This window comes from Ornithodoros turicata, chromosome 1 (genome assembly GCF_037126465.1).
Source record: "Ornithodoros turicata isolate Travis chromosome 1, ASM3712646v1, whole genome shotgun sequence".
In the NCBI taxonomy this organism is placed as follows: domain Eukaryota; kingdom Metazoa; phylum Arthropoda; class Arachnida; order Ixodida; family Argasidae; genus Ornithodoros; species Ornithodoros turicata.
The window spans coordinates 163,317,138-163,343,701 of record NC_088201.1 but is presented as its reverse complement, the minus strand read 5'-3'; the positions used below and the strand labels follow the sequence as shown (position 1 = coordinate 163,343,701).

Below are 26,564 nucleotides of genomic sequence, written 5' to 3'. Positions count from 1 at the left end.
CGCCTTCGCAATTCGCCGTCTACGGCATCTTCTTCGTAGTCATCGGCAGCAAAATAAGCTCAGCACACACGACACGACTGCTGTGTCTAATAGCCGAGTGTTTCGAACCACATTCGTTCTCGCGCTCACTCCTCTTGTGGCAGAAAACGAAGATGAACGAACGGACATGATTTTAGCATCCCCGAACACCAAAACTACACCAGGCAGATGTAGGTATCCTGAATACGTGACACAGCAGCCACGAACATGTCATCCACTTCCACTTACTATTTCACGAGACCAACATGACCACCAACGACGTAAACAATAAACGCGATAACACAGACGGCCTTGCAGCTTGTAGCTGAATGCTTTATTAACGTAGAAATTATGGAAGTGAGCGTCATTTTTAAAATGTCGTTTAACTGTAAGATCGTGTGCGTCGACTTTGTTCTCTATAAAATTAGCCCTCACGTGGCAAGGATTGACCAATCCCTGGGAGCCCTGGACCGGAAACCACCGAAACCCAAGTTTCTCTTTTTCGCCGTTTGTTGGCAGCACCGTCCATGTTCCGGCAATGTTCAAAATATTTATACGTAAAAAATATTCCGAATTGAGACGTAATGCTTTCTGTGTCTTATCAAACAGTGATGTTGTGCACGACAGTGGGCAAAAATATGGGGGTTATTTTTCACTTTTCGGTCCCTTTAAACTAAATCCATGCGGGGTACTTTCTAATCAGTACGGTATATGTTACCAAAGCATTGAAGCTTTACCGCAATGTGTCAGCGAAGAGAACTATGGAATGCTGCCAAGAGATATCGCAGTAAGAAAATAGGTTGGGTTGCAGGATAAGTAGGGGTCATATACTACATGAGCAAATACCTGCTTCCTACCGTGGTCGCAGATAGCAATGAGATGTATAAGGGGGCAGAGGACAGTATATGTTAACCTCGAGACCGAGCTGTGGCGTTCACCTGGGGGGAGGTACCATCTACGTTTACACTAAAGTGAGTTCATAGATGTTTTATTTTCCACGCTGTTCCTTCTTCACTGGATACTGTTGTTACACTCTCTAAACTTTGCGTTGGACGGTGATTCGAATGAAAAGAGTAAACGGGTTTGTACTAATTGCTATCTGCATGTGGGTTAAAGTACGTGTGGGGTGTAGCTGTTTGTCGGGATTCGGAACCACAGGATTTTAGAATTAGTGAAAGCGTTCGTGCAAGCGAAATCACGTCATATAGTGTATCTAAAAATATAAGAATTTTAAAATTGTGTGGAGTTGTGTGGTCTAGAATTTGATATGCATTCGAACAACATAATCTGAAGCTCTCCTAGCTGATTGCGCCTAGCTGTGTGTCGGGTTCCACAGGGGGGGGGGGGGGGGTGACACCACCACTGCCATGTATTTTTATGCTCTTTGAAGAAACCCTGCGTAATCTCGCAAAATTTTACGGGTGTCTCCCGGAGTTTGAGGTATTTGGGGCTGTAGGGGTCTGGATAAATCACCGATAGGGGGTCTGTGAAAGTGCGTAATATTGCTTGCTATACTTAGGTTACGCTTATGTTACGCGATATATATATAACCTAGGTACAGCAAGCAAGTGATATATTACGCACTTTTTCCCAGCATAAATGACGCACTCTCTGATTTCACCTACGTTTGCGCAGGAGCAACACGTGTCACAATCAACATCAAAGTATGATGATGTCTAAACTACATTACCCAACGAGGGACGGGGGCGCCCCGTCCTTGATCCCCACTCAGTGATTTATCCAGAGCCCTGCAGCCCCAAATACCCCAAACTCCGGGAGACACCCGTAAAATTTTGTGAGATTACGCAAGGTTTCTTCAAAGAGCATAAAAATACATGGCAGTGGTGGTGTCACCCCCCCCCCCCCCCCTGTGGAACCCGACCCACAGCAAGGCGCAGTCAGCTAGGAGAGCTTCAGATTATGTTGTTTAAATGCATATCGAAAATGGTTCTAGACCACACAACTCCACACAATTTTAAAATTCTTATATTTTTAGATCCAGTATATGACGTCCTATATATATATATATATATATATATATATATATATATATATATATACGGCGAAACACGTGTCATCTGGTGCTGTCACATCGTTCCATGAGTATCTGTTTCTCTGCGTGCAGCCATAGAAGCCATCTTAATCTGTAATTTTGAATTTAAAACACGTCTAGTGTCATTTATTTGTTTCTTTAATGGCTTTTAATGACGAAAGTGTACGAAGGTATCTAAAGGTGACATTTCTCCTTTTAGAAATTGACGCGCCTTGCGCGTCTGCAGTAGGTGTCGCCGTGGTTTTAATAGCATGATACTGAAATTGTTTCTAAGCTCAATTGACGACGAACAAAATTATATACTGTTGCTGAGAACGCCTGCAACAGAGGCTGCAGTGTCAATACCGAAGTCAGAGGAACCGCAGCACAAGAAGGCAATTATCCACACATTGTCTCATTGTGCTGAATGTGGATATAAAGGAAATATCGATAGCTTCCAGCTTTTTGTATCCTGTCGGAGACTTTTCAATGCCAAAGCTTTGTGGCGTCATTTTCGCTCCTGATCTTCACGCATCCTGAATTATGGCTAATCAACAGTGATGGCCACTAACTATTTCTACAGTAGTTTAACTATAACTACTAACTACTTTGCGATTGAGTAGTTTAACTAGTAGTTCAACTACTTTTCAGGGGAGTAGTTAAAACTACTTTTTTAACTACTGCAATGTAGTTTAACTACATCTATAACTACTTAACGTTGTTCATCAACACCAATCCCTTGTAGTGTTCTTGGACACCTAAATATGAATCTCAAGCAATAATAAACTTTGGCTCAAGCCATTGCTACGATCGTCAAATACAAAGCGGGATTCTTTCTGTGCCTACGCGATAAACTAAGTTGCAGACTTATATTTCACTGCAAATGAGGCTTCACTAGATAAGCATTAAAAGTGAAGATTTAGTACACATGCACGACACAATTGCTCTGCACCTCCGTTCTCATCTAACAAGTAGGTCAAGGTAAAAGTCGGAAGCACAATCCTGCCGTAAAGCTTGCGGCAAAATCGGAAGTAGTTGGCGCCTTCAGTAACCTAACTACTGTAGTTAACTACTTAAAATAGTAGTTTAACTGGTAGTTGCCACTACATTTCTGCAAGTAGTTGATAACTACTTTTTAACTACAATCAAGTAGTTTAACTAGTAGTTTAACTACATGTAGTTAACTACTGGCCATCACTGCTAATCAACATAGGACAAGCACAATCAGACAAGACGAGACTCGTCTCGGCCGTTTGTGTTTCTCCTCTGTCCATGACTCCTGATAGTCAGGGAATTCTCTTCAAGACTTGGAAGGACAATTGAGGCTACGGCTGTATCGTGGGAACCACTGCACTTCCACTTATGCTCTGTTCTCTTGCACAGAACGGTCCCTGATTGCACGACATCAAGATCTGGGCACGACGGGCTTGACGCAACTGGAATGCACGAAATTTGCAAAGTTTGCGTGAAATCACGAATGTTTAGATATAGAATTCCACAATACGTTATTTATATATATATATATATATATATATATATATGTAACACTCGCGTGGCGGTGGCTTGGTGTGGAAGGGGTGAGATGATGAGTGATTGAATGATGAGGGCACTGCAGGTTTATTTACATTACTATTTACAATGGATAAAAGCTATAACGGAAATGAACTGGCTGGGACGATGGCTGAGTCCGGACTGCTTGGGACAGTCGAAGCGTCGCTCCAAATTGTTCTTGGAAGGAGTCCTCTCCCCCATTTCTTGGAACTGAGGGGTCGCCCTTCGTGTGACACAGCTGTGGGGTGGAGATGATGAGGTTTTGGGGATGGCTATGTTACACGTCCCCTGCCGCCAAACTGCAGTTACGGGGGTCGAAGTACCGTCGAAGCTTGCTAATATGCACTATGTCCGTTGAGCGGTTGAGGGGAAGCACACTTCGGTCAATCTCGTAATTGACGTTTGACACTTTCCGTAGGATTGTAAAAGGGCCCTCCATGACAGGGGAGAGCTTCCCTTTATTGGGGTGCCACATTGTCTCGAGAAGAACTCGCTCGCCGGGGGAAAATTCTCCTTGCACAAATCTTTTGTCGTAGGCGATCTTGTTTTTGGTGTGGTAGCTCTCTGTGTTCTCAAGCGCTTCCCGTCGTGCTTCTTCTAGGCTGGGTCTCGGGTTGTTAATCAGGTCTGGATATGGAAGTTTCCCAAAGAGGAGAAACGATGGAGAATAGCCGGTAACTTCATGGGGTGTGTTGTTGTACTCACACACAACTTGTTCCAAAAGTTTTGGCCATGGAGTTCGAGGATTTTCATTCATTTTGCATTTTAGTCTGGTCATGATGGTCTGATTGGTTCTTTCGTTCATTCCGTTGCACTGTGGTCGTTGTGTGGACGTTGTCAGTTGATGAATGCCGTTGTTTTTCAAAAATCGTTTGAATCTACTGCCAAGGAATCCGGTACCTCTGTCTGATAGAAACTTGTTTGGTTTCCCGACTGTCATTATTTGTTGGATGCATGACACGTATGCGTCCGATGTTTCGCTCTTGTGACTGAAGGCCCATACGTATCTTGTTGCGTGGTCGATTGCCAGGTGAATGAAACGCTTCGCAGAATTGTAGCCTGCGAGACCCCCAATGGTGTCCATTGCGACAAGGTCGAAGGGTTCCGCTGCGTGAGGAAGTGACTCGAGGAGGCCAAACTTTTTCTTCTTTGATTTTTTACAACGTTTGCAAATGTCGCAGTGTTTAACGTAGTTGGAAACGTCCGCCATAATACTTTTCCAATAATACTGTGGAGAGAGGAGGCTGAGCGTCTTTTTGACTCCGACATGGCCGTAATTTTTGTGCGCATTCTTTATCGCTTCTTTGCGCAAGGATGGTGGAACAAGGATTTTACGTAATCCCCCTTTGCGCACAACAGTGATTCCTTGCTCAAGGGTTCCATTTCTCTCTCTGTTTTCTAGTTCGGACTGTGCTTGCCGAATGTCTTCAATATGAAGAAGGTTGATAACAGGTGTTCTGGATAACGTGTCCGCTTCGTTGTTTTCGCTACCTTTCTGGTGTTCAATATCCATATCGTAGACAGAAAGCTTGAGTGACCAGCGGAAAAGCCTTCCTGTCGGTTTTTTGATGGTCTTCAGCCACTTGAGTGCGGCGTGGTCTGTCACTACACGGAAACGGTGTCCATGAAGGTAGCAATGCCATTTGTCAATAGCGTCGACTATAGCCAGGCACTCCAGTTCCGTGATGGCATAGTTCCTTTCGTGGTCGTGAAGCTTGCGGGAGTGAAAGGCCACAGGATGTTCAAGGTTGTCGTCGCCTATCTGTTTTAGTACTGCTCCAATACCTTCGTTGGAGGCGTCACAGTAGACCGTACAGGGCTTGGCTGGGTCGTGAATTGCCAAGATCGGTCGTTTCACCAAAGCATCTTTGAAGCGCTGGAATGAAGCAGCACAGTCTGACGTCCAATTCCATTTAGCACCTTTCTTCAAAAGCTTCGTTAGAGGTAAGGCTGTTTCTGTAAATTTATCGATGTACCTCCGATAGACGTTTACAGCGCCAAGGAATCGTTGAACGTCTTTGACGTTCCTCGGTGTCGGGTACCGTGTGATTGCGGTAACGTTTTCAGTTCGTGGTTGCAGCTTCCCCGCGCAGATGGTATGCCCGAGGAAGTCGATACTTGTAGTGGCAAATTTGCATTTCTTCCTTTTGAGTTTGACATTCTCGGATCCCAGGGCTTTTAGGACCGCCGCAAGATGCTCGAGATGTTGTTCTTTTGTCTCAGAGTGGATGATGATGTCGTCGAAATAGTTAAGTACATTTTTGAGACGATGTTTCTCAATGAGAGTCCGAATTACACGTTGAAATGTAGCTGGAGCATTCCGTAAGCCAAAAGGCATAACAAGCCATTCGTAGTGACCGTTATGAGTTACGAAAGCTGTTTTTTGAATGTCCTCTTCTGTCATATGCACATGCCAGTACCCTGACGTGACGTCTAGTGTGGTGAATATCCTGGAATTACCCAAGGCGTCCAACAAGTCGTCAATTCTGGGAATTGGCTGGTGATCAGGTTACGTGATTGCATTGAGTTTGCGGTAGTCTACACAGAGTCTTGTCTTCCCTTCGTCCTTTTTTTTTTCGCAAGCACAGCAGGGGAGGCGTAGGGTGGTTGGGATGGTCGAATCAAGTTTTCATTTAGCAGCGATTCCACCTGTCTGCTTATCTCCTCTTTGTCGGCCAATGATGTACGGTAGGGCACATAACGAATAGGAGTGTTGTTCGTCAGACTGGTGGAATGCTTCTCGAGAGATATTGATCCGATATCCGTTTGGGATTTTGAGAATAGTGACGAGTGTTTTTCCAGGATGTCAGCGATAAGTGGGTCGCTATGTGATTGAAGTGGTGACTTGGACTCACCGGTGGGTTGATCTTGGTTTGGTGTGGTGACAGTGGCGAGCTGTTCACATAACTCCTCCGGTCGTAAGGTCAACTTGAGCGTTGATAAGTCCAGAGAAAGATTGAAAAGCACCGCACTGTCCAATCCAAGCAAAAATTGGTGTTGCATGTTTTGAAGAACATGGGCGGTCACAGTCTTGGTTGTGTTTCCAATGGTTAAGTGGATGGTGGTGCGACCCAAGGTGGTGGTTGTCGTGTTCACTTGTCGTACACTGATCTTCGAGTTATTGACGAGTTGTAGCTTGAGCCGGCGGAAAACAGATTCGTTGACACAGGTGATGGTGGCTCCTGTGTCGAGAACAGCGTCAACCGGATGCCCGTTGATCAGCGCACGGAAGTGAATTAGTGATGCCTTGGGCCGCTTTCCTCGTTTCCCGAATCCACTTCAGTGTTTGAAACTTGTGCCTTGCTAGGACACTCGCTGTGCTAGGACACTCGCATCGTTCGGGATTGGCAAACCAGGGGTCACTCAGCGAGCGATATACACCTGGGAGGGTGACTGAGCACTCCTCAATGCCACAGTGCAAGCCAGTGAATTATAAAGAGGGGGAAAAAGCCATTAAAAAATAATTAAATGATGCTAGACGTGTTTGAAATTCAAACTTACAGATTAAAATGGCTTCTATGGCTGCCATAGAAGCCATTTTAATCTGTAAGTTTGAATTTCAAACACGTCTAGCATCATTTAATTATTTTTTAATGGCTTTTTCCCCCTCTTTATAATTCACTGGCTTGCACTGTGGCATTGAGGAGTGCTCAGTCACCCTCCCAGGTGTATATCGCTCGCTGAGTGACCCCTGGTTTGCCAATCCCGAACGATGCGCAGCTACCCAGGGCCGACGAGCCGCAAACACGGCGAAACACGTGTCCTCTGGTGCTGTCGCATCGTTCAATGAGTATCTGTTTCTCTACGTGCAGCCATAGAAGCCATTTTAATCTGTAAGTTTGAATTTCAAACACGTCTAGCATCATTTAATTATTTTTTAATGGCTTTTTCCCCCTCTTTATAATTCACTGGCTTGCACTGTGGCATTGAGGAGTGCTCAGTCACCCTCCCAGGTGTATATCGCTCGCTGAGTGACCCCTGGTTTGCCAATCCCGAACGATGCGCAGCTACCCAGGGCCGACGAGCCGCAAACACGGCGAAACACGTGTCCTCTGGTGCTGTCGCATCGTTCAATGAGTATCTGTTTCTCTACGTGCAGCCATAGAAGCCATTTTAATCTGTAAGTTTGAATTTCAAACACGTCTAGCATCATTTAATTATTTTTTAATGGCTTTTTCCCCCTCTTTATAATTCACTGGCTTGCACTGTGGCATTGAGGAGTGCTCAGTCACCCTCCCAGGTGTATATCGCTCGCTGAGTGACCCCTGGTTTGCCAATCCCGAACGATGCGCAGCTACCCAGGGCCGACGAGCCGCAAACACGGCGAAACACGTGTCCTCTGGTGCTGTCGCATCGTTCAATGAGTATCTGTTTCTCTACGTGCAGCCATAGAAGCCATTTTAATCTGTAAGTTTGAATTTCAAACACGTCTAGCATCATTTAATTATTTTTTAATGGCTTTTTCCCCCTCTTTATAATTCACTGGCTTGCACTGTGGCATTGAGGAGTGCTCAGTCACCCTCCCAGGTGTATATCGCTCGCCGAGTGACCCCTGGTTTGCCAATCCCGAACGATGCGCAGCTACCCAGGGCCGACGAGCCGCAAACACGGCGAAACACGTGTCCTCTGGTGCTGTCGCATCGTTCAATGAGTATCTGTTTCTCTACGTGCAGCCATAGAAGCCATTTTAATCTGTAAGTTTGAATTTCAAACACGTCTAGCATCATTTAATTATTTTTTAATGGCTTTTTCCCCCTCTTTATAATTCACTGGCTTGCACTGTGGCATTGAGGAGTGCTCAGTCACCCTCCCAGGTGTATATCGCTCGCTGAGTGACCCCTGGTTTGCCAATCCCGAACGATGCGCAGCTACCCAGGGCCGACGAGCCGCAAACACGGCGAAACACGTGTCCTCTGGTGCTGTCGCATCGTTCAATGAGTATCTATATATATATATATATATATTTGTGAATGGCGATCGCATTGTTTAAACGAGAAAAAAAAACAGTCCCTCGGAAGTACTGTAAGCCGCAGCAAAAAAAAAAAAAAAAAAAACAAAAACAACGGGAAGTTGTGAAAATGCAGCAATTTCGTGGATCCCACAAGGGTCGAGCCCGCCCAGTGCGATTATAAAAATTGCTTAAATACGTTAAAATGAACTCTCACCTATCATGTAAGACGCTTGCTACTATGTTCCGAACCCTACATGGGCCGTAATGTCTGCTCAAAACGACATAGGTTTTCGTCTGACATTGCAGCTCTGAGGGGCCATGCATCCCCTAAACTTCAATTTCGTTAGAAAAGAACAATGTTTTGTTGCTTCCAGAGTCATAAGGAACCACATACACACAAAAAATCACGTTAAATTAAAAGGGGGTCGAGGGAACTTTGGGATCACTTGACATGGAATGCAACGAGATATCCGGTTTTCAACTCTCTTTGCTGAATAAACTTTTGTTCACATTGATACATGGTCGCCTTCAGTATGTTGTCTTTTTTCGAAACGACCACTTCAGGTAGGCCTACTATATTGGTCAGTGGAAAGTCCTCACATGTTCCAGCTATGGTCATGAAAATGTGCTGTTATTGTCGTTGGTGATATCTGTATAGATGTAGTGTGTAATGACTCAGTGGCATGCACCTACACTGATGTACCTACGTCATTTTGCCATCGTCAGATAATGTCATCCATAACATCTTTTTAATTCACCCGAAATAGGCTCCATAATTTATCATATTATAAGGAATTATCTTGAAGATAAAATGCTGGTATTCTTGCCTGCGATATCTCTGATCTCGAATTAGTATACATTAAAAAATGGCTAGGAAGCAAGCGAGCTGGTGAAGATGACAGTGACTTTCATCCTTCATCGTTAATTTTTTAGGCAAATTGAGGCTTTGTATGTATTTGTCCCTTCTATGTTGTTCCAGCCTCAGAACATCAATTCTTTCATGTTCAACAGTTGCCGCCTGCGTCGATCCCGTCGTATGAATGTCTGTATGAGTCTGTAAACGTAAGAGTGAAAGGAGGATGAGTGAGAGAGAGTAGCTGGTTTGTCCCTTCAGATGACGCACCCTGGAAGTCGCTGAGAAGGTGTGTTAGCTTAGCTCAATTGGTAGAGCCCTGGACCGCCAATCCAGAAGATGTGGGTTCGAGTCCTACAGCAGGCTAACCTTCTCAGTGACTTTCATCCTTCATCGTTTCCCAAAAAAATGCGCACCAGTGACACACAGATGTCGCAACATTACCGTGTAACTTGTAAACTACATTCGTACACGCGCTACACACTTAGTAGATGTTAGCTGTAGAGAACTGCATCACACGTGTCGTGTGCTTGCATGTCTCTTCTCACATTCCTGCAGCGCAGGACACTCGCTGCTTGCTATTTCGGCGTCGCAACTGGTAAACGTGAAATTCACCTTCACGAAGTGTGGTTGATCAAACACGCCGGAACTTCGCAAATAATACGCGACAACTATAGCCTTCTCTTTAGACAACCCGGTTACGCCTGCCAGAAGCATATGAGCAGAGTTTAATACTCGTTCGCCTTCAACGCATCGAGAATTAGCATTGCAGTTCAGAAATCTCAAAATCGAAACTAAGCGACAACCTGGATACGTCCGCCATGTTGGAGTTTAGATGCGCCTCCTACAGGTCATGAAAAACGCGAATATTTTTAGGCACGTTAATTGTAACGCTGTTCAAAGTTTGCTTGCTCAGTAGTCCTTAGACTTTTCGCATTGCTGCAAAGTTCGAGATATCTATGAACAGTTCGTTACCTCACTTACTGGTGTGTTGCATAAGTACATCAAAGGTAATAATCACGCGAGAAGGGATGCGGGGATATCTTAATCACTGATAAGCAGGCGAAGTACGATAAGACCATGAATAACTAAAGAACATAAACCACAAAAATAAGAATATAAATAATAATAATTCAAGAATTTAAAGATATTCGCTCAGGGAACACCCTATATGAACATCCATCCACTCCCAGGACTACCTTCGATAGGTTTTTCATTGTTCTTTCTGGTTCTAACATCTGGAATTCATTGCTGGTTGAGCTAGGAAGTATTTAGAATCTACGTACATCAAAAAGAGCTGAAGCTTTCCCCTTCGTAGAGACATATTCTTACAACAGATGCTCTTTAACCCCGTACACGTTCTCCGTTGTTACATGTTTGTTTGTGTATTTATTAAATGTTGCATATTAGCGTAGTTCTCCACTTAAGGGCTACTGGCTGAATATTTGTTTGCTTAAGGAACTGTATTACAGGACTCGCACCAAGAGTCCGGAGTAAGGGTTTTTCTACTTTCTGTCTCAGTAAATTGCTCTTGATCTTTGACCCTGCTATCCACAAGCGCGCCATATTTCAAATTAAAGCTAAAACCAAGGACATGTGCATAGGATAGCTGTCATACTATGTCTTATTAGGTTCATAATGTAGGTAACACGTCTCTCTGTCACAGGGTATGTTCCCGTGCAAAACAAATTCCAATATGGATCAGGAGAAGTCATCTCAGTGGGAAGACATACGAAGGAAAATACACGAGGCGATCGAGAAAAAAGATCATGTCCAGGTACAAGAATGCCTCCGAGCAGCACCTCATCTGAGGCTATGGTTGCATCCTGAAACGAAAAAGTCGGCCATGTACATAGCGGTGAAGGAGAAAGCTTTCTACATCTACAGTCTGCTGCTGTCGCACAACAGCGACAGGATTGAACGACATGAACTTCAAAGACAGCGCAAGTTTGTAACGAAATATGAGGACTCCTACGTAAACCAGTTAAAAAGAAGGACGGCGAGTCAGACGAACATCCCCGAGTTTGCAACGAAAATCGACCACATTTTCCACGTACTCGACAGCATTAAGTTACTTCGCCCGATTCTACAGGTATCTGCTCTGGCGCACCATCTAAATATTCGATTCGACTTCGAGAGATGTGATGTTCAGCCGATGATAGGGTGTCGGAATAGATCCAATTGCGGAATAACGGACTACGAAGCGGAAGAAATTTTTATTGCAGCGGGGTCACTTCCTCTCAACGAAGTTATTGGAACGCTGCATGGAGGAAGGAAACACAGGAGCGGCCCTTCGAAGTTTTTGCCATTGGGACGGGCGTGCCAACTTCGCACTGCATTCTGGGATGCTCCTGTCTACCATGTGACCGCTCACATGACCCCAAGAGCATGCGCAGGCCAGCTTCCAAAGCAGACGAGAGGAGTCGTGATTGCCTTGCAGTTCAGATAACTGCATTGTGATGAACGCGGCGCGTCCAGCTTTATTTGTGTGTGTTCGGAGGTTTACTCTTATTTTACCCTTCTACTACAAGACCGGTCAGGATCTGCAGGACAACCACGCAGGACTAGAAACATCATTCGCGGCAGCGATGTTTGTGTGACGACGTGGCCGCGTTTTGTGTGTTTGTTGCTGAAGTGGTAAAGCGTGCCAGTAATCAAATTTGTACAACGATGGAGGAAATCAATTGAATCTGCAGCTGTAGCACAGCGCCAGCTTGGAAAGGAACGATTCAAGATGACTCTCTCACAGACAGGGGTACGAAACACACCGATCAAGTACGTACTTACGAATGAAACGTTATTCCCGCGACAGAGCTGCTACCTGTTGAACGAGAGCCGCAACCGCGGTAAGAACACGTTAACAAAACGTTGTTTCCGCAGTGGTGCTCACATGTTAAGAGTAAGTGACTTTGGAAAAGCATAAAAGCACGAAAAGCAGCGCTAGCAACAAAGCGTTGCCAAACCGAAACTTTAGAGAGGATCACGTGGTGGACAGGAAGTAATGGCGGTTTTGACAGAGGCGACCGCCAGAGGGGTCCCACGCAAATCTGCTCGAAACGGCCGCTCCTGTGTTTCCTTCCTCCATGGAACGCTGGCCCACGAGCTTTGTCATTTCGCCCTCCATGCGGTGTATCGAAATGGTGGAAAGCCTTATCATAGCCACGTTATGGAGAGGAAACTCAATTATCAGAAGATCATTGGACAAATTGAGAAGAGAAAGGAAAAATTAGACGAGATACTCAGGTTGGCCCTCGACTACGATGAGGAGGAGGAAATGATTGTTCGTGTGCCTCATATTCTCGCACTGCACAGCATTTCCGGACAAGGAATAGAAGTATTACGGTCACAGACGCCGGAATTGCTTCAATTCTACCAGCAGTATATTGTTCCGGATCTGGTTGCACACAGCCTGATTGCTTCTCCGAGTAAAGATGCACATAATATTATGACGGAAAATATCAGACTCGACAAGGCACGCAGCACCGAAGCACTGGGGGTAGTGTTTGGGGAGCCACTAAAAAGCTTGAACACGGAGAATGTTCCACTCCTGGTTCTTGCAGGTCGCGAAGTCTCGCTACTCGAGATACTTGTTCACGATTATGTCAAGTCTACGGGCTTGTCATACATATTCTTCGATGCCTCCCAGTATGACGAAATCTTAGAGGATGTGTTGGTCGTGAACAAATGCAACCTTGTGCTTATTACGTGCGACGATAGAGAAAAAAATTGTAAAATACTCAAAGTGCTCAGCGAAATTTCCGATGTGGTTGACCCGAAAGTCATTCTGATCGTTCGAGAGGATGAGAAAGCACACTTCGTTGAAAAAGTTCGGACCGACCAGTTCTTTTCGAGCAAGTACGATGTCGCCGATGTCGACACGGCGCACATGAAAAACATCACCCTAGAATGCAAGGATCGGATCAGAAAGGCGTCCCGCATCCGTTTCCAAGAATGTAATTACAGGTTTGAACTTCAGGACGTCATAGATTTCGACAACTTTTCAGCTTTCATCGATACCTCAACCTTCCTGGGGCTCTGTAAGACGCCTGACATAGTCGTAGGACCCACACCTTGTGGATTAAAACACGATGTTGGTGAAACGTACGTCAAACGGAAACTGAAACGGTTTACTGAGGTGAACGAAGCAAAACTTCATTCTCCCAGCGACGCATTTGCTTTCTATGGATGTTCCGGAGAGACAGTTTCTAAGTTTCTTCCACCTCACCAACGGGTTCAGAAAAGTTGGTGCTGTGGCAACTTTGAAAGGTTTGTTCTTCACAACGACATTGAGCAACATGAGTACATGGTGAAAGCGTATCTTCAAAACAACAAAGTGATACATCTGCTGCAGTACAGCGAGATTCCGGGAATATCTGTCAAGACTCACTCGAAGTGCCCTGGACGTTTTCCATTCATGGAAGTAGTGTACCATGACGAGGATGACCTCCTGCAGTTACCGGAAAAAGTTGTCGTCGTCTGTGGTGCTCCCGGAATCGGCAAGAGCGCGTTGGCATCTCGGCTGTCCGAAGAACTGAAAAAACATGCAGGTACGAAGAGATGCGTGCTGCACGTAGACCTGCCAAACAAAGTTGAATCAGTTGTCACGGAAACGGATGCCGGATACTTGCTACATTTGGCCGATTTATGCGGAGTACAGAAAACAGGGCTGGAGTTCTTCTTGTTTCAGCAAAGTGTGCAGAATGGGATCCCCTTCGAGATTTTTATAATTTTCGATGCATTTGACGAAATCAATCGACACTGGCGCAACTACATTCTTAAACTTGTTGAATATTTAACTACAACGCAAGTTTCAAAGACCTTTATAATGAGCCGCACAATTTTTAAGACCGTGATACAGGATACCATTCGTACCATTCCTTTTGAACTCGCTCCATTTTCGTACTCTGATAACGTTGATTATATGATAAAGCACTGGAGCGCAAATGGAATGACTGGCGTCTCCTACGAGGAACTACGTACAAGGGCCGAGCTGGTGCTTCAGCCGTACCTGGTGGCCATGGGCTTCCCTAACACACCCCTTAAAATCCCAATGTTCACTAGAATTATTGCTCAGCTGGAACAAAATTCAGAGTTCCACGAAGAGGCAAGTTTTCGCAAAAGCACCAACATCTTTGATATCTACAGAACGTTCGCAGACTGCAAGTACGAAACTTACCAGAAGCAAAAGCTGCAGCTAAAGCTTAATACGTTCGCTTCAGCTGGAGAATATGCCGAAAAGACTACGGAAAAAGAGTTCTACCATGTACTGGGTCTTCTAGCTGTGAATGCCATTTTTGATGACGAACTGATCGAGACGCTGACAGAGAGGAGCGTCCTGGAGCCAGGCGGACCTCTTATGCGAGACGTGGCTGACGGTCTCATTGGACATGGAATAGTTGATGGCCTACATGATGGGAATCCAACTTTCATTCACAGGACGATCGCCGAATTCTTTGCAGCCCATTTTCTGTTTTGCAAGATTAAGAAAGCTGGAAGCAACATTTCCAGGCTGGTGACGGCAGTGTTAGGACTGTATGTGGAAAGTAACTATGAGCAGGTTGTGATGTTCCTCGATCATTTCGCAACCGAATCCTTCCCCTTGCATTCCGCGATTATCCGTGGAGATACTTCCTCTCTAACAGGCATCAGAGAAGAAGACGTGTACGAGCTAGACCATCTAGATCGAGCGCTACTCCACGTAGCGGCGCTGCATGCAGACCCAGCAACCCTGAAGGCGCTCCCAGTTAACGAGTCACCGATACGGAAAGACAAGCTTGGAATGACTCCCATCATGTACGCAGAAAAACTGCGAGAAGGGAGTGTATTCGACATAATCTGTGACTGCTTCTCCAATGCTAGCTCCGACTTGGCCGAAGAGTTTCCGACCGCCTTCAGAAATGCCACGACAGAGAAATCTCTCCGGAAGTCTGTGTTCTACGAAGTCGTAAAGGCGAACCGCTGTTCCCCGTTAAGGCTCCTTCTGAGCCGATTGTGCAGGAAACGCAGCGAGTGTCGCCAGGGAATTAATCCCGATCTTGTAGACGTCGATACTATCAGGGATGAGGAGGGGAGAACTCTATTGTTTTACGCAAATACGACGGCTGTGCTGGAACTGCTCCTGCCATACTGTGAACTTCTGGCAATAGATAAATATGGCTATACTGTGTTGCATTATAGAATCACGTGGCATCAACAGAAAAGCCCGTCTTCTCTCGGGACGATTGCCTTCGAGGAGGTAGAGTTTCTTATTCTCCATTCCACTGCAGATTTTCGGAAGAGCTGGGAGACAACTCATTTTCAGCAGACAGCAGAAGAAGTGGAGACCAAGTTAGTGAAATTGTTGCTGCTCCGATCGCTGAGGAGTCCCGCCGCAACGTGGCGCTCGATGCTGCTGCAATCCTCATGCCAGCTTCACGTCATCAACTTGCTTCTTCCTCATGCCTTGATGTGCAATCCTGCAGTGAACACAGTCTTTTCACCTTATTCGAGCGACAAATCGAAGGCTACCGGAGGCGCCCAGTTGGATTTGTGGAGACCAGGCAGTCAACTGCTTTATTACTCACCCCAGAAAATATGCGAAGTCGTGCAGCGTTCGCACGATACTCAACTTGAAAAACTTAAAGTCTTGGTTCCTTATTTCGAAACCGGCGATCTTATTAAATATACGATGCAGTTCATATCGTCGGATATACTCTACGAAGCAAAGAACCTTGCCGTGCTGAAACACGTACTTCTCCGTTTCGACACTTTGTTTACGGACAAAGACGACTACGCAGCATTGCACCTCTGTGCTAGACTTGGAAAGGTAGACGAAATCAAGATGTTACTTCCCCATTCGAATCTCTTTGTTACAGATAAAGAAGGAGGAAGCGCTTCCCAACTTTCATGCGTAGCATCGAGGAAAGAAGTGACTGACTTGTTCGATCGGTGGATGATGAAGACTAAAAAAGCAGGACAATGCGCTCCATGAAGCAACGTCGTCAGCATTGCGTCATGTGATTATTCACGCACGAGGACGTTATTGACGAAGAATAAATACGACCAAGTTTTCATTATATTAGTGTCTTACAGGTGTTTTTTATACAGATTTTGCAGTAAAAAAACCGTAAGGGCTATAGACATTCTGTTTTCACTTCTATCATCTCTGGGCCGGCGGACGTTCTTGGTCATCTGTTGTTCGACCCTCGAATGGCTAATTACCTAAAAATCGTTATTTAACTCTAATTTTAAAAGCTACGAAGCTGTTCCAATGAGAACATCTCTTCCTTTTGGTCACCAGATATCGTAACCGTTTTCAGAGCATCCAGTCGGTAGATCGTCCGCAAATATTCTGGAAGGAACACCATTTTCTTCTTATTTTGTTCATTGTAGAACGCATGTTTTTGTTTCGTTTCCGCAAGTTCGAGCTCATGTTCGACGCATGAGGTCGCATTGTGCTCCTTCAGCCTCTCCCATGGAGGTGAAGGAAAGACGCATCTCTGAAGATGCGCAGCGAAGAAAATAAATTAAAAAAGGGTGTTCCTTCGCGAAGGTTTTGCGGACGATCTACCGAATTTATTTTTGATCTGAAAACGGGTACGATATCAGGTGACCGAAAGGAACAGATGTTCCCATTCGGACAACTTCGTAGCTTTTATCATTAAAAAAGCCATTTTACAATTTTTTAGCGAATAGTCATTCGACGGTTGAGCAACAGGTGGGCAAGAAGGTCCGCCAGCCCAAAGATGAGAGAAGTTAAAACAGGACGTTTATAGCCCTTATAGTTTTTTTTAATGAAAAATCTGTATTGAAAAAAAAAAGAGACACCCTGTATATTTCAATATAATAGATATACGAATGCATACATTGAAGCTGACAAGGGAAAGAGGAAACGACGTATAGGGAAGAAAGCCTGCTGTTCGACCAATTAAAAAACACCGAGCTTTGCTTGCTGCTGCGAACGAGTGAGCTTTTCCTTTCCTTTTAGCGTTTTCTTATTTCTTCCGTCGTAGCCTGGGTTCACATGCCAATGAGACGATACCGTGAGTTTGCCCCCCCCCCCCCCCCCCCAACGCCAAGAGAACAAAAACAGTATACTCCTGAAACATGCAATCCGACACTGTGATATAATGCAACAATGTGATACAATGCTCTATCGGAACTTTCGGATCGGATCGTTACCATGTTATAGTGCAGTAGTATACTTATATATATATACTATATTATATATACTATATTATATAGTATACTATATATAAGGGATGACCATGACTTTCCCCGTCTTTTGTAGTATTCTCGATAAGAAGAGTTGGCGAACAAGCGCGCGTGTCCCTGTCTCTGCCACGTTTTTTTCTTTTTTTTTTTTTCTTGTCCCCGGATGATCCCGCAACATTACTCTGCACCCTTCTACACATGTAGGTGAGTTGCTGAAGCGGGCGAGATGTACGAGAGGAATCTTCTATGTGCTTGTACACTCAGCTCTTGATGTATCATTCCGAAGACGCTGCGGCCTCCGACGTAGCTCGGATAGGCGATGAAACCCAGTCTGCTTGGTGCATGACGGGAGATGGCTCTTGTGGTTGAAGTTGATCCACATGCCACCCTTTTTCTCGTTATGTTGTGTCGACGATGACAATTAGTGACCCAGCAGTTGTATCGGCAGTTCCAGGTAGCCATTTGATATCTGAACGGTAGCTGCCACACCAGTCAGGTCGACTTAAAGGGACTATCGCGTCTGGGAACGTATGTATGGGGCTAATACGGTAATGTTCATCACCACTTCACACCGAGCTTTGGCAAATTTCCAGGTACATAATTCCAGGTACATAAGCCAGGTACACAACTGGGAGAACAGCGCAGGGTATTGTCTCCGAGACCGTCTGCTTGGCGTTCCCATCGCAATATACGAAGTGAAAAATCCTATGCAAATACGCCGACGTTCGCCTACGAGTGTGAGTTCTGGCCTGGTCATGTTGCGTGGAACACGGTTTTACGCACCTGACTGTACGAACACGTCAGACGCTAGCCAGAAACAGCGTTCCTTAAGCCGAGCAGACGCCGTGCCCTAGTATTCTGGCTCGGGGTGTACCCTGTTACCCACTCTTAATAATAAAAATTTTGAAATCCACGCTAAGAAATCCACTATTCAAATTCCAAACCTTTGAAATCCAAGCTGTGAAAATAAGTCACAATGGGTCTATGCAGTCCAGTGTTAAGCATGGTTTTACGTGAGAAAATCAGTGTTCAAGAGGGTCACACTCCAGAATAACGAGTCCTTATGCAATTCTGTGTCGTATTCAGCACGTATCTCTCAATTATTCATTAATTTAATTAAGTTACAGGCGTAAATAACTACGCGTATGAATACTAGGAAAACAGCGGTTCGGCCGTTCGGCTACCATTGAGGACGAGGCTATTTGAGAAAATGGAGTAACGACGGAGCCGTATGGTGTTGCGGGATGTGCTGAATAAAAAGGATAATCACTGCAAGCTCTAATAAAGCATATGTTTCTTCTGCTGATTTCGTCAGGTATTTATGTTTCAGACGTGTAACGACTTGGTGTGCTGACACGCGCGTGCAACTCATGAAGGAATTCGTGGGTGAAGTGACACCGATGCAGTCGTAGCTGTTTTGGACAGGCCATCTGGTAGCGAAAAATGTCCAGGATGAGCAACATATAAAACGTACCGCAAAACTGCTGTGTCGACCATTTGTCACGACGGTAATCACGTAAACATCATGTAAACGTCTCTTGCGGTCCGCGGCCTCAGCCTACGAAGAACCGCTAATGTTATGTTTGATAAGAGCCGCGAAAAGTGGTTCAGCAAGGTAAAACTGTGCTGGGAACACCGTCACATCAGGGAGGTGTGTAGTTAAATCACAGTGAAAGATAGCAAAGGACTGTTAGTGGTCATGTAGACAGCAGATCTCGTTCACCAACACATCAATGGATCGTATAAATAGTCTTCCTGTCAATGGACAAGTGACATTTTCCTCCCGTCTATACTGAGCAATGTTGACCCAGAGCTTGGTTTTTGGATGCCACAAAACACTTCTCGCCAAGATGGTGCACTGTGACTCATGGACTGTGACTCAATGGGACATTTACAGCTCAGTGTCATTACCATCTGAGGCAAGTTGACTGTCTCAGATACTGTCACTGCAGTGCTGTAGAAGACCCAGAGTATATTCTGTGTCACTGCCCACACTACCAAGCTTTTCGAACTGCCATTTTCAGATAAAATTGCTTGGCTTGTGGCTAAATCGAGCCCACGAATGCCTGCTCTCAAAGCTCTTTTGGCAATTTTGGACTCCATGGGACATCATTTCCTTCCTCACACCACAAGCAGTTATGGGGTAGAGTATCGCCCCAGGCAATGAAACTCCCTGTCCATCTCAAAATAAAGTTGATGAACAACATCTGCAACTTCTGCGATGTGGTTTAAACCACTCTTATAACTACATGTTACATAAACAAAATACAGAAACCGACACTGAAGATTTTTGTTTAAGTTTAATTTGTAGAAGCTTTCGCTTGGAGGTCCACGCTTCCTCAGGTCCTACCTGAGGAAGCGTGGACCTCCAAGTACCTCCAAGTACTCTTCTCCTTAGGGAAGCGAGGAAGAGAGAGATTTATTGACTCTACGTTGCACTAGTGTCAGCGCGCTGAGCGGTTGAGCTGGAATTGGAATTCGAATTGGAAATGAATCAAAAATAATAATAAATAATACTCAAAAGAAAAAGAATGAAAAAAGCGTTATCTGAGCTGATCGAGCTCGGTTCACTCTGGAAATTGTTGCACCGACGACTGGCGCGACGACGTAAGTTCGAACTTACCTAAAATTGCTCCTCTGTTGAACAGTCCTTCTCGGCTCGCATGGCCGCGCCCATGATATCAGCAATCAGCTGTTCTCGTTTTGGGGAGTGTGCACCGAACTGTTTGTAGTTCAAGCTACAGGTACTTAATACGAGTGGGAGAGCTTCGGCAGTCTTCCTGTGGATTCGTGGGTGCATCAACGAAGATGGGCATAACCTTCGGGATGGCTGTGTGTGTGAGAGCCGGTGTCTTTCTCCGTCTGTTATGTCGCGAGACAACTGAGATCACCGTCTGTGCGCGCTCAAGAAGCTTGAAATCTGCCCTGATACATATACAGTAATATATACCTTCAATATACGCTGATACATATACGGTCAATAAATTGGGACTTGCTCCACTGCAATCTTTCCCGGAGCTCACAAGAGACACTGTTTGCGGATTTATGCCTTACATTTAATCGATCGCATGTCGTTCCATATCCTACCCGAATAACTCATGCCACGCAGTCAACCCTTGACTTGGTTTTAACCTCCCATCCTGAGCACATCACTTCTTTGCATGTCACTGATGGTCTCAGTGACCACAAGGCCATTTTCTTCGATATCTCTTCAAGTCGTCCAAATGTTCATAAATTCAACGATAAAACCATATATGACTACGCTCGAGCGAACTTCCAAGCCATCAACGAGGGTCTTGAAGCTCTCTATGAAAATTCCTTTCATGGCAACTTGCCTCACTCCATTGAGGATAGCTGGTCCGTCTTTCGTGACAACATAAACTACCTTACCGAGTACAATGTTCCAAAGATAAGAGTGAAATCTTATGATCACAATCCTTGGTTCACGAAAAGTCTTAAAATCTTGCTAACCAAGAAAAAGCGTTTATTCAGGAAGGCAAAGCGTCTTGGCGACGACGTATCACGGGCTAAATTTCACTACTGTGAACGGGAATACAGGCGCTCGATCAAGGAAGTGATACATAAGTTCTTTACCATCGACCTCCCGTCTCTCTTGACAAATAAACCAAAACAATTTTGGAAAATTTTATCTCCGCCAAAATCCCATCTTATCAGTCTAACTGACACCCGCCGACAACGACTGCGTCAACGCTTTCGCTTCCTTGCTTTTATCCGTTTTCAACACCGATAACGGGTACACCCAAACTTCATTATCAGTAATCGCCTCCTCACCTATGGTCCCCATTCATATCAGCACACATGGCATTTGTAAAATCATTGGGTCACTTAAGCAGTCGTCAAGTGCTGGTCTGGACTCTATTAACCCGAAGGTTCTATACAACACGAGATTTATTTCCAGCAAGATTTTATGTTGCATATTCTGCTTTACCGCAGGACCGGAAGATGGCGAAGATTGTCCCTATTCACAAATCAGGCAGCTGCCACATCGTTAATAACTACCGCCCCATTTCACTTACTTCTGTAGTATGTAAAATTCTGGAACGCATACTCCAACGTAGTTAAGTACCTTGAAGAAAAATGCATCTTCTATCCCTTGCAGCACTGGTTTCGAAAGCTCTTTTCGTGTGAAACTCAAGTAGCCAGTTTTGTTCACGACATCTCTCTCCACGCGGACAATAATCATCAGACTGACGCCGCTTTCTTAGAGTTTCGCAAGGCCTTCGATATGGTGCCGCACTCTAAGCTTCTATACAAACTCCCTCCGCTTAACCTCGACCCGTATGTCGTCCGCTGGATAGCTCAATTTCTGACTAATCGTACGTTATTTGTTACTTGCAACAACCACCTATCCCCAAATGTACCTGTGCTTTCTGGTGTCCCTCAGGGTTCAGTCGTCCGTCCTCTCCTTTTCCTTATCTATATAAATGACCTTCTTTCAGGCATATCTTCCACGATTCGTCTCTTTGCTGACGACTCTGTAGTGTACAGGCAAATCCTCTCTCCTTCTGACCAACTAACCTTACAAAGCGACCTTTAACTAATCCGGCGCTGGTGCAATGAGTGGCAAATGCCTCTGAACATTGCAAAGTGTCGCATCCTGTCGTTTTCTCGAAGACGGGTTTCCTGTCTTCCTCCCTTCTCCCTACACTCTAAGTGATATCACATTAACCCGAGCAGATTCTTACAAATATCTTGGAATCCACCTTTCCTCCAACCTAACTTGGAACGAGGACATCAACCACATAATAACTAACGCTTCTCGTTCCCTAGGCTTTGTTAGACACACCCTCAGGTTGGCGCCCTCCATCTTACGCTCCTAACCTTCACGGCTCTTGTACGAAGCAAGCTGAAATAGGGATCACCTATTTGGGACCCTCCCCCAAAGTATCTCTGCGATGCCATAGAAGCCATCCAGAATCGGGCTGCCCGTTTCATTTCCAACGACTACTAATTCAATACCTCTGTAACCGCATTAAAATCAAATCTTAATCTCGACTAACTCGAACATCGTCGCCGTCTTGCCAAGTTAGCCCTCTTCCGTGGGTTCTTTTTCGTCTTGCCACCACACCAATCGCCCATCACCCGCCCGAGTGTCATTTTTCCTCGCATCGACACATAAGGTCGCACGCTTTCATTGTAATACCAATGCATTATCCAGATCATTATTTTGTTCAATTGCCATCGAATGGAACAACCTCCCATCATCTCTCGCAACTATTATCGACCATACAGAATTTTGTAACACCTCTCCTGTTCACTCCACCAACAAGACCACCACGCTTGTATCTCAGTTGCTATGAAATTTTTCACCTACCCCTTATCATATTTGTTAATTATCTGTACTTATGTGAACGAACTCCCTGTTTCACGCTTTAATACTTGTTTTCATATAAGTTTGTACTGTCGTCGTTTCTTTCTGGTAATTGTGTTGTTGTTTTTTTTTGCTTGCTTCTCTATCAAGTTGCTCTAAATGTATCTTACTCTCCAGTTCCCACCCCCAATGTAATGTCCTCCGGACCCTTGGGGTTCTCGAATGAAATAAATAAATAAATATGAATGTTATACTAGTGCGTGCAAGTAGCGTCTGATGTAGGTCCACGGTCTCGTCATGATACAGTGAGGAACACTGCGACACACTTGATTGAAAGCATTGCTGCGAGTTAGCTTGTTTGCCGACTGATTGTGCGCTGAACCGAACTTGCATTTTTGTAAAACAACTTCAATATAATACAGTCGTAGAGAGATAGTTTCCTTGGTTTTGTGGCATATTGCGCTCACTTCATCTGCTTTCTCTTGGGACCCGTTTGGGCTATCACGACCTCAACGGGGGTCCTGACACATGGTTTGGGAAACACTCAGGCATACTGTATATTGTTACATGTGACATGTTGTAGTGTAGTGAAGCCAGCTTCACTGTTGTATTGTTTCTTCGCATGGTTACTTCTTCAACGTTGGTTGAACGTTGAATGCGGAGAATGAGGAAATATATGCCTTGGCATGTTCTGGATGTTCTCTAATTGCTGACCCCTGCTGTTGGGCTAAAATCCAGCAACTACACAAACAGATTAACAAATGCAGAACAGGAGACAGAAAGACGGACACAATGACATGATTGAGATCATGATATGCTGTCATTTTTTTTTCTGTGACTCTGGTTCCACATCTTATGAACATGTGCCACATTGCCAGTACCCTTTCCCTCTTGCTATGAAGAGAGCCTCTCATAAATAAAAATGCAGGTTGTAAAACGCACGTAAACAGTGCTTACATTTTTTGGGGTCTTCGCTCATCTAATGTGTATGGCAGAAAATGCTCCTCTAGTTCACATGGCATACTGAATATGAGTGTGCTCCAAACCAAGCCAACTACACAAACAAAGCCACAAACTACACTGTAAATTAGCACTGCAGTATGTTTATCGGCACACATGAAATTACCCTTCATAAGTGCATCATGCAAGCTCATTGATTCTGATGCTAATTCCTCACGAAATAACGTGGGGTGGGATGAAAGACACTGGAATCACATGTTGCGTCACTAGCAGTGCCGTACTCACTCAGCACTGACATCACAAGCAGTGATTTTTCACTGAAGCACTCAACAATGTAATTCACATCTTGATTGCAGAAAAAATAAGCACATGTTTGTTATTACTTGGTATACAGTTGAAACTTGTTAATGTGATGACGGTCATTCTCGTTGATTTTGGCAATGAAACCCTTTTAGGATAAAGAACACCTGTCAAGGTGTAAGCTATGAAAAGTAGCAAATTGAGTGAGGCATTTTAAATTGCTTTTTTCCTTCATATTTTCAATGCTGACATACATCCGCTTGTGTAACTGTCAACCTGTGCTATTCCAGCCAAAACCAGCCAGAGATGTAGCTTGACTCCCTTAAATATCACTGAAAAAAATTGTGTGCATTTTTTAGACGATGCATACATCGAATGTAAATCATCATTTTATTTTCTTGAACAATGGGGCGCATTAAACTGTGCCGAAATATGAAGTTGTCCCTTACGAGCTTCCCTCTGACATCTACATATACATCATTTGTGCGCTTTCCTTGCCTGGTGTTAGAGGGGAAGCACGGGTCTGCCATCCCAAAGGGTATGTAGAACGAGAATAAATCTGGTGACGTGGTGAGAACTCAAGAACGGAGCACATTTGGAGTCAAGTTTACAATAAATTTATGATATATTAGCATTCTTGAAGGAGCCCCAGATTATTTATGCTTGTAACTGATTGCTTGTGATTACCTTCACATAAAAATATCAAGCTGATTTATACTCATTGTTTAACCATGTGTTTGAGAATATCAAGCACTTGGAAAAAATTACTTTTTCTTTAAGATAGTATATTCACATATGGGTCGTCTAAAAGAAATCTTTCCTTATTTGTATACTAGTCCTCTCCTGCAACATATTGAAAATCTACAGGTTTATTTTTCTTTAAAAAAAATCAAACATTTGTCACCATAATGTGCTGCAGCTTGTTCGTCAGTTGAGGCCATCTAAGAAGCAAAAAAAAAAAAAAAAGATGCCTTTGTGGCTCTCTCCTGCGAAAATCGAAGCACTGCTTTTCCATTTTGAGAACCTACAGGTGTATTTGTTCTTACGCAAGAAAAATGTTTCGTCACCTCATTCATATCCCATCTGTATGACGCTACCATGTCATATGCTTACCAACTAGTCCAACGTTGTTTGTTATTGTTTTTGTTATTGACGCTATGGCACACTTTGAACAAATTTTGCATTCAACTGTTCTGCCCAGTTCTACAGATTAGTTGCCGTCGCTGCTTCATAACAGCTTTGTCAACATTTATGATTGTTTTCACATACCTGAAGTCATCTGGAAAGTGAAGAAATCTCATCATTTCAAGAGCATACCCTCTCCTATAGCATGTTCGGAATCTGCTGGCATGTGTTTTCTGTAGATCTTACAGCATCGGCTGACCATATTGGCTCAGATCATGTGAGAATGCGACGTAACAGCTTTTGGAAACAATTTATTAGGATCTCGTGTGCCCTTCAACCACAAAAGAAAAAAAGCCCACAGTCTTTCTTTCAGTGGAAATAGGTGTTTTTGCTGCATTAACAGAAGGTGGCTCAAAGTTATAGTACCTCCTTGTGGCCTGGGTGGAGCATGCCTCACTGTGCTCTATGTCCAGTAATTTCTTCTCCAACCGTATCTCTTTGGCAGTGAGCCACAACCTATGCAGTTTTCAAGCTTTCTTTCACCAGGAGGAACAGCTTACAGCCCTGCAGGCATCAGAATATCTGCACGCAATAGGGGGCTGCAAGCTAGCGCTATAGGTGCCAACGTTTTAAATGGTACTGCGAACACAGTCATAGTACCCTTTATCACGGCACAAAGCAATTATGTCAAAGTCATGCTTGTGGAGGCAAAGCCACGCTTGCCAAAGCCAAAGTGATGCTTATGGAGGGTTTCATTATGCCCTGCTGTTCAGTGTACGGCTTCTGTTTTTAGCTGGAACAAACCAAAAAAAATCTGAGGAAAGAAATATGGCACTTTCAGTTGCCATCGACCAAGCAAACTAAGTCAATAATGGTGGTTGTTATTCACTCTGCTATGTCAGTGTGTTCATGTTAATTCACCTGTTTGGTACTGTGGTACCAGCTAGCTTCCTTGTAGTGTAACGTATATGTGACCGCATGGAGGGCAAAGAGGAGGAATTAGCTAGTCTGGCGTAGGAGCTCTTACACTGGCATAGCTGGTCAAAAATAAAATGTGGGCCATACATCGCAAAAAACACAAATACCAATATATTTTCAGCGAGCAATGATTAATTTCTAGTAGGTGCGGTGCATATAGCGTGTCCATGGACTGATTTTTTTATTCTTAGGGAAATCATATTTTTGCAGTTATAAGGGATGACAACGTGTTCTACATCCTAATTAGGTCTCGTTTAATTATTGGAAATAG

At 44.4% G+C, this 26,564-nt stretch overlaps 1 protein-coding gene across 1 annotated transcript; it reads left to right on the top strand.

Moving 5' to 3' along the window:
• The first annotated feature begins 920 nt into the window (after positions 1-920).
• On the top strand, positions 921-16,460 carry LOC135378729 (uncharacterized). Its single transcript, XM_064611815.1, has 2 exons — positions 921-989; positions 11,072-16,460. The coding sequence occupies exon 2, from the start codon at positions 12,407-12,409 to the stop codon at positions 16,373-16,375; it is 3,969 nt and encodes a 1,322-aa protein (XP_064467885.1). The 5' UTR covers positions 921-989; positions 11,072-12,406; the 3' UTR covers positions 16,376-16,460.
• The last annotated feature ends 10,104 nt before the right edge of the window (positions 16,461-26,564 follow it).

Bases quoted from the DNA above. Each gene is read 5' to 3' on its own strand.
- LOC135378729 (XM_064611815.1), top strand. From the start codon at position 12,407: ATGGCGGTTTTGACAGAGGCGACCGCCAGAGGGGTCCCACGCAAATCT.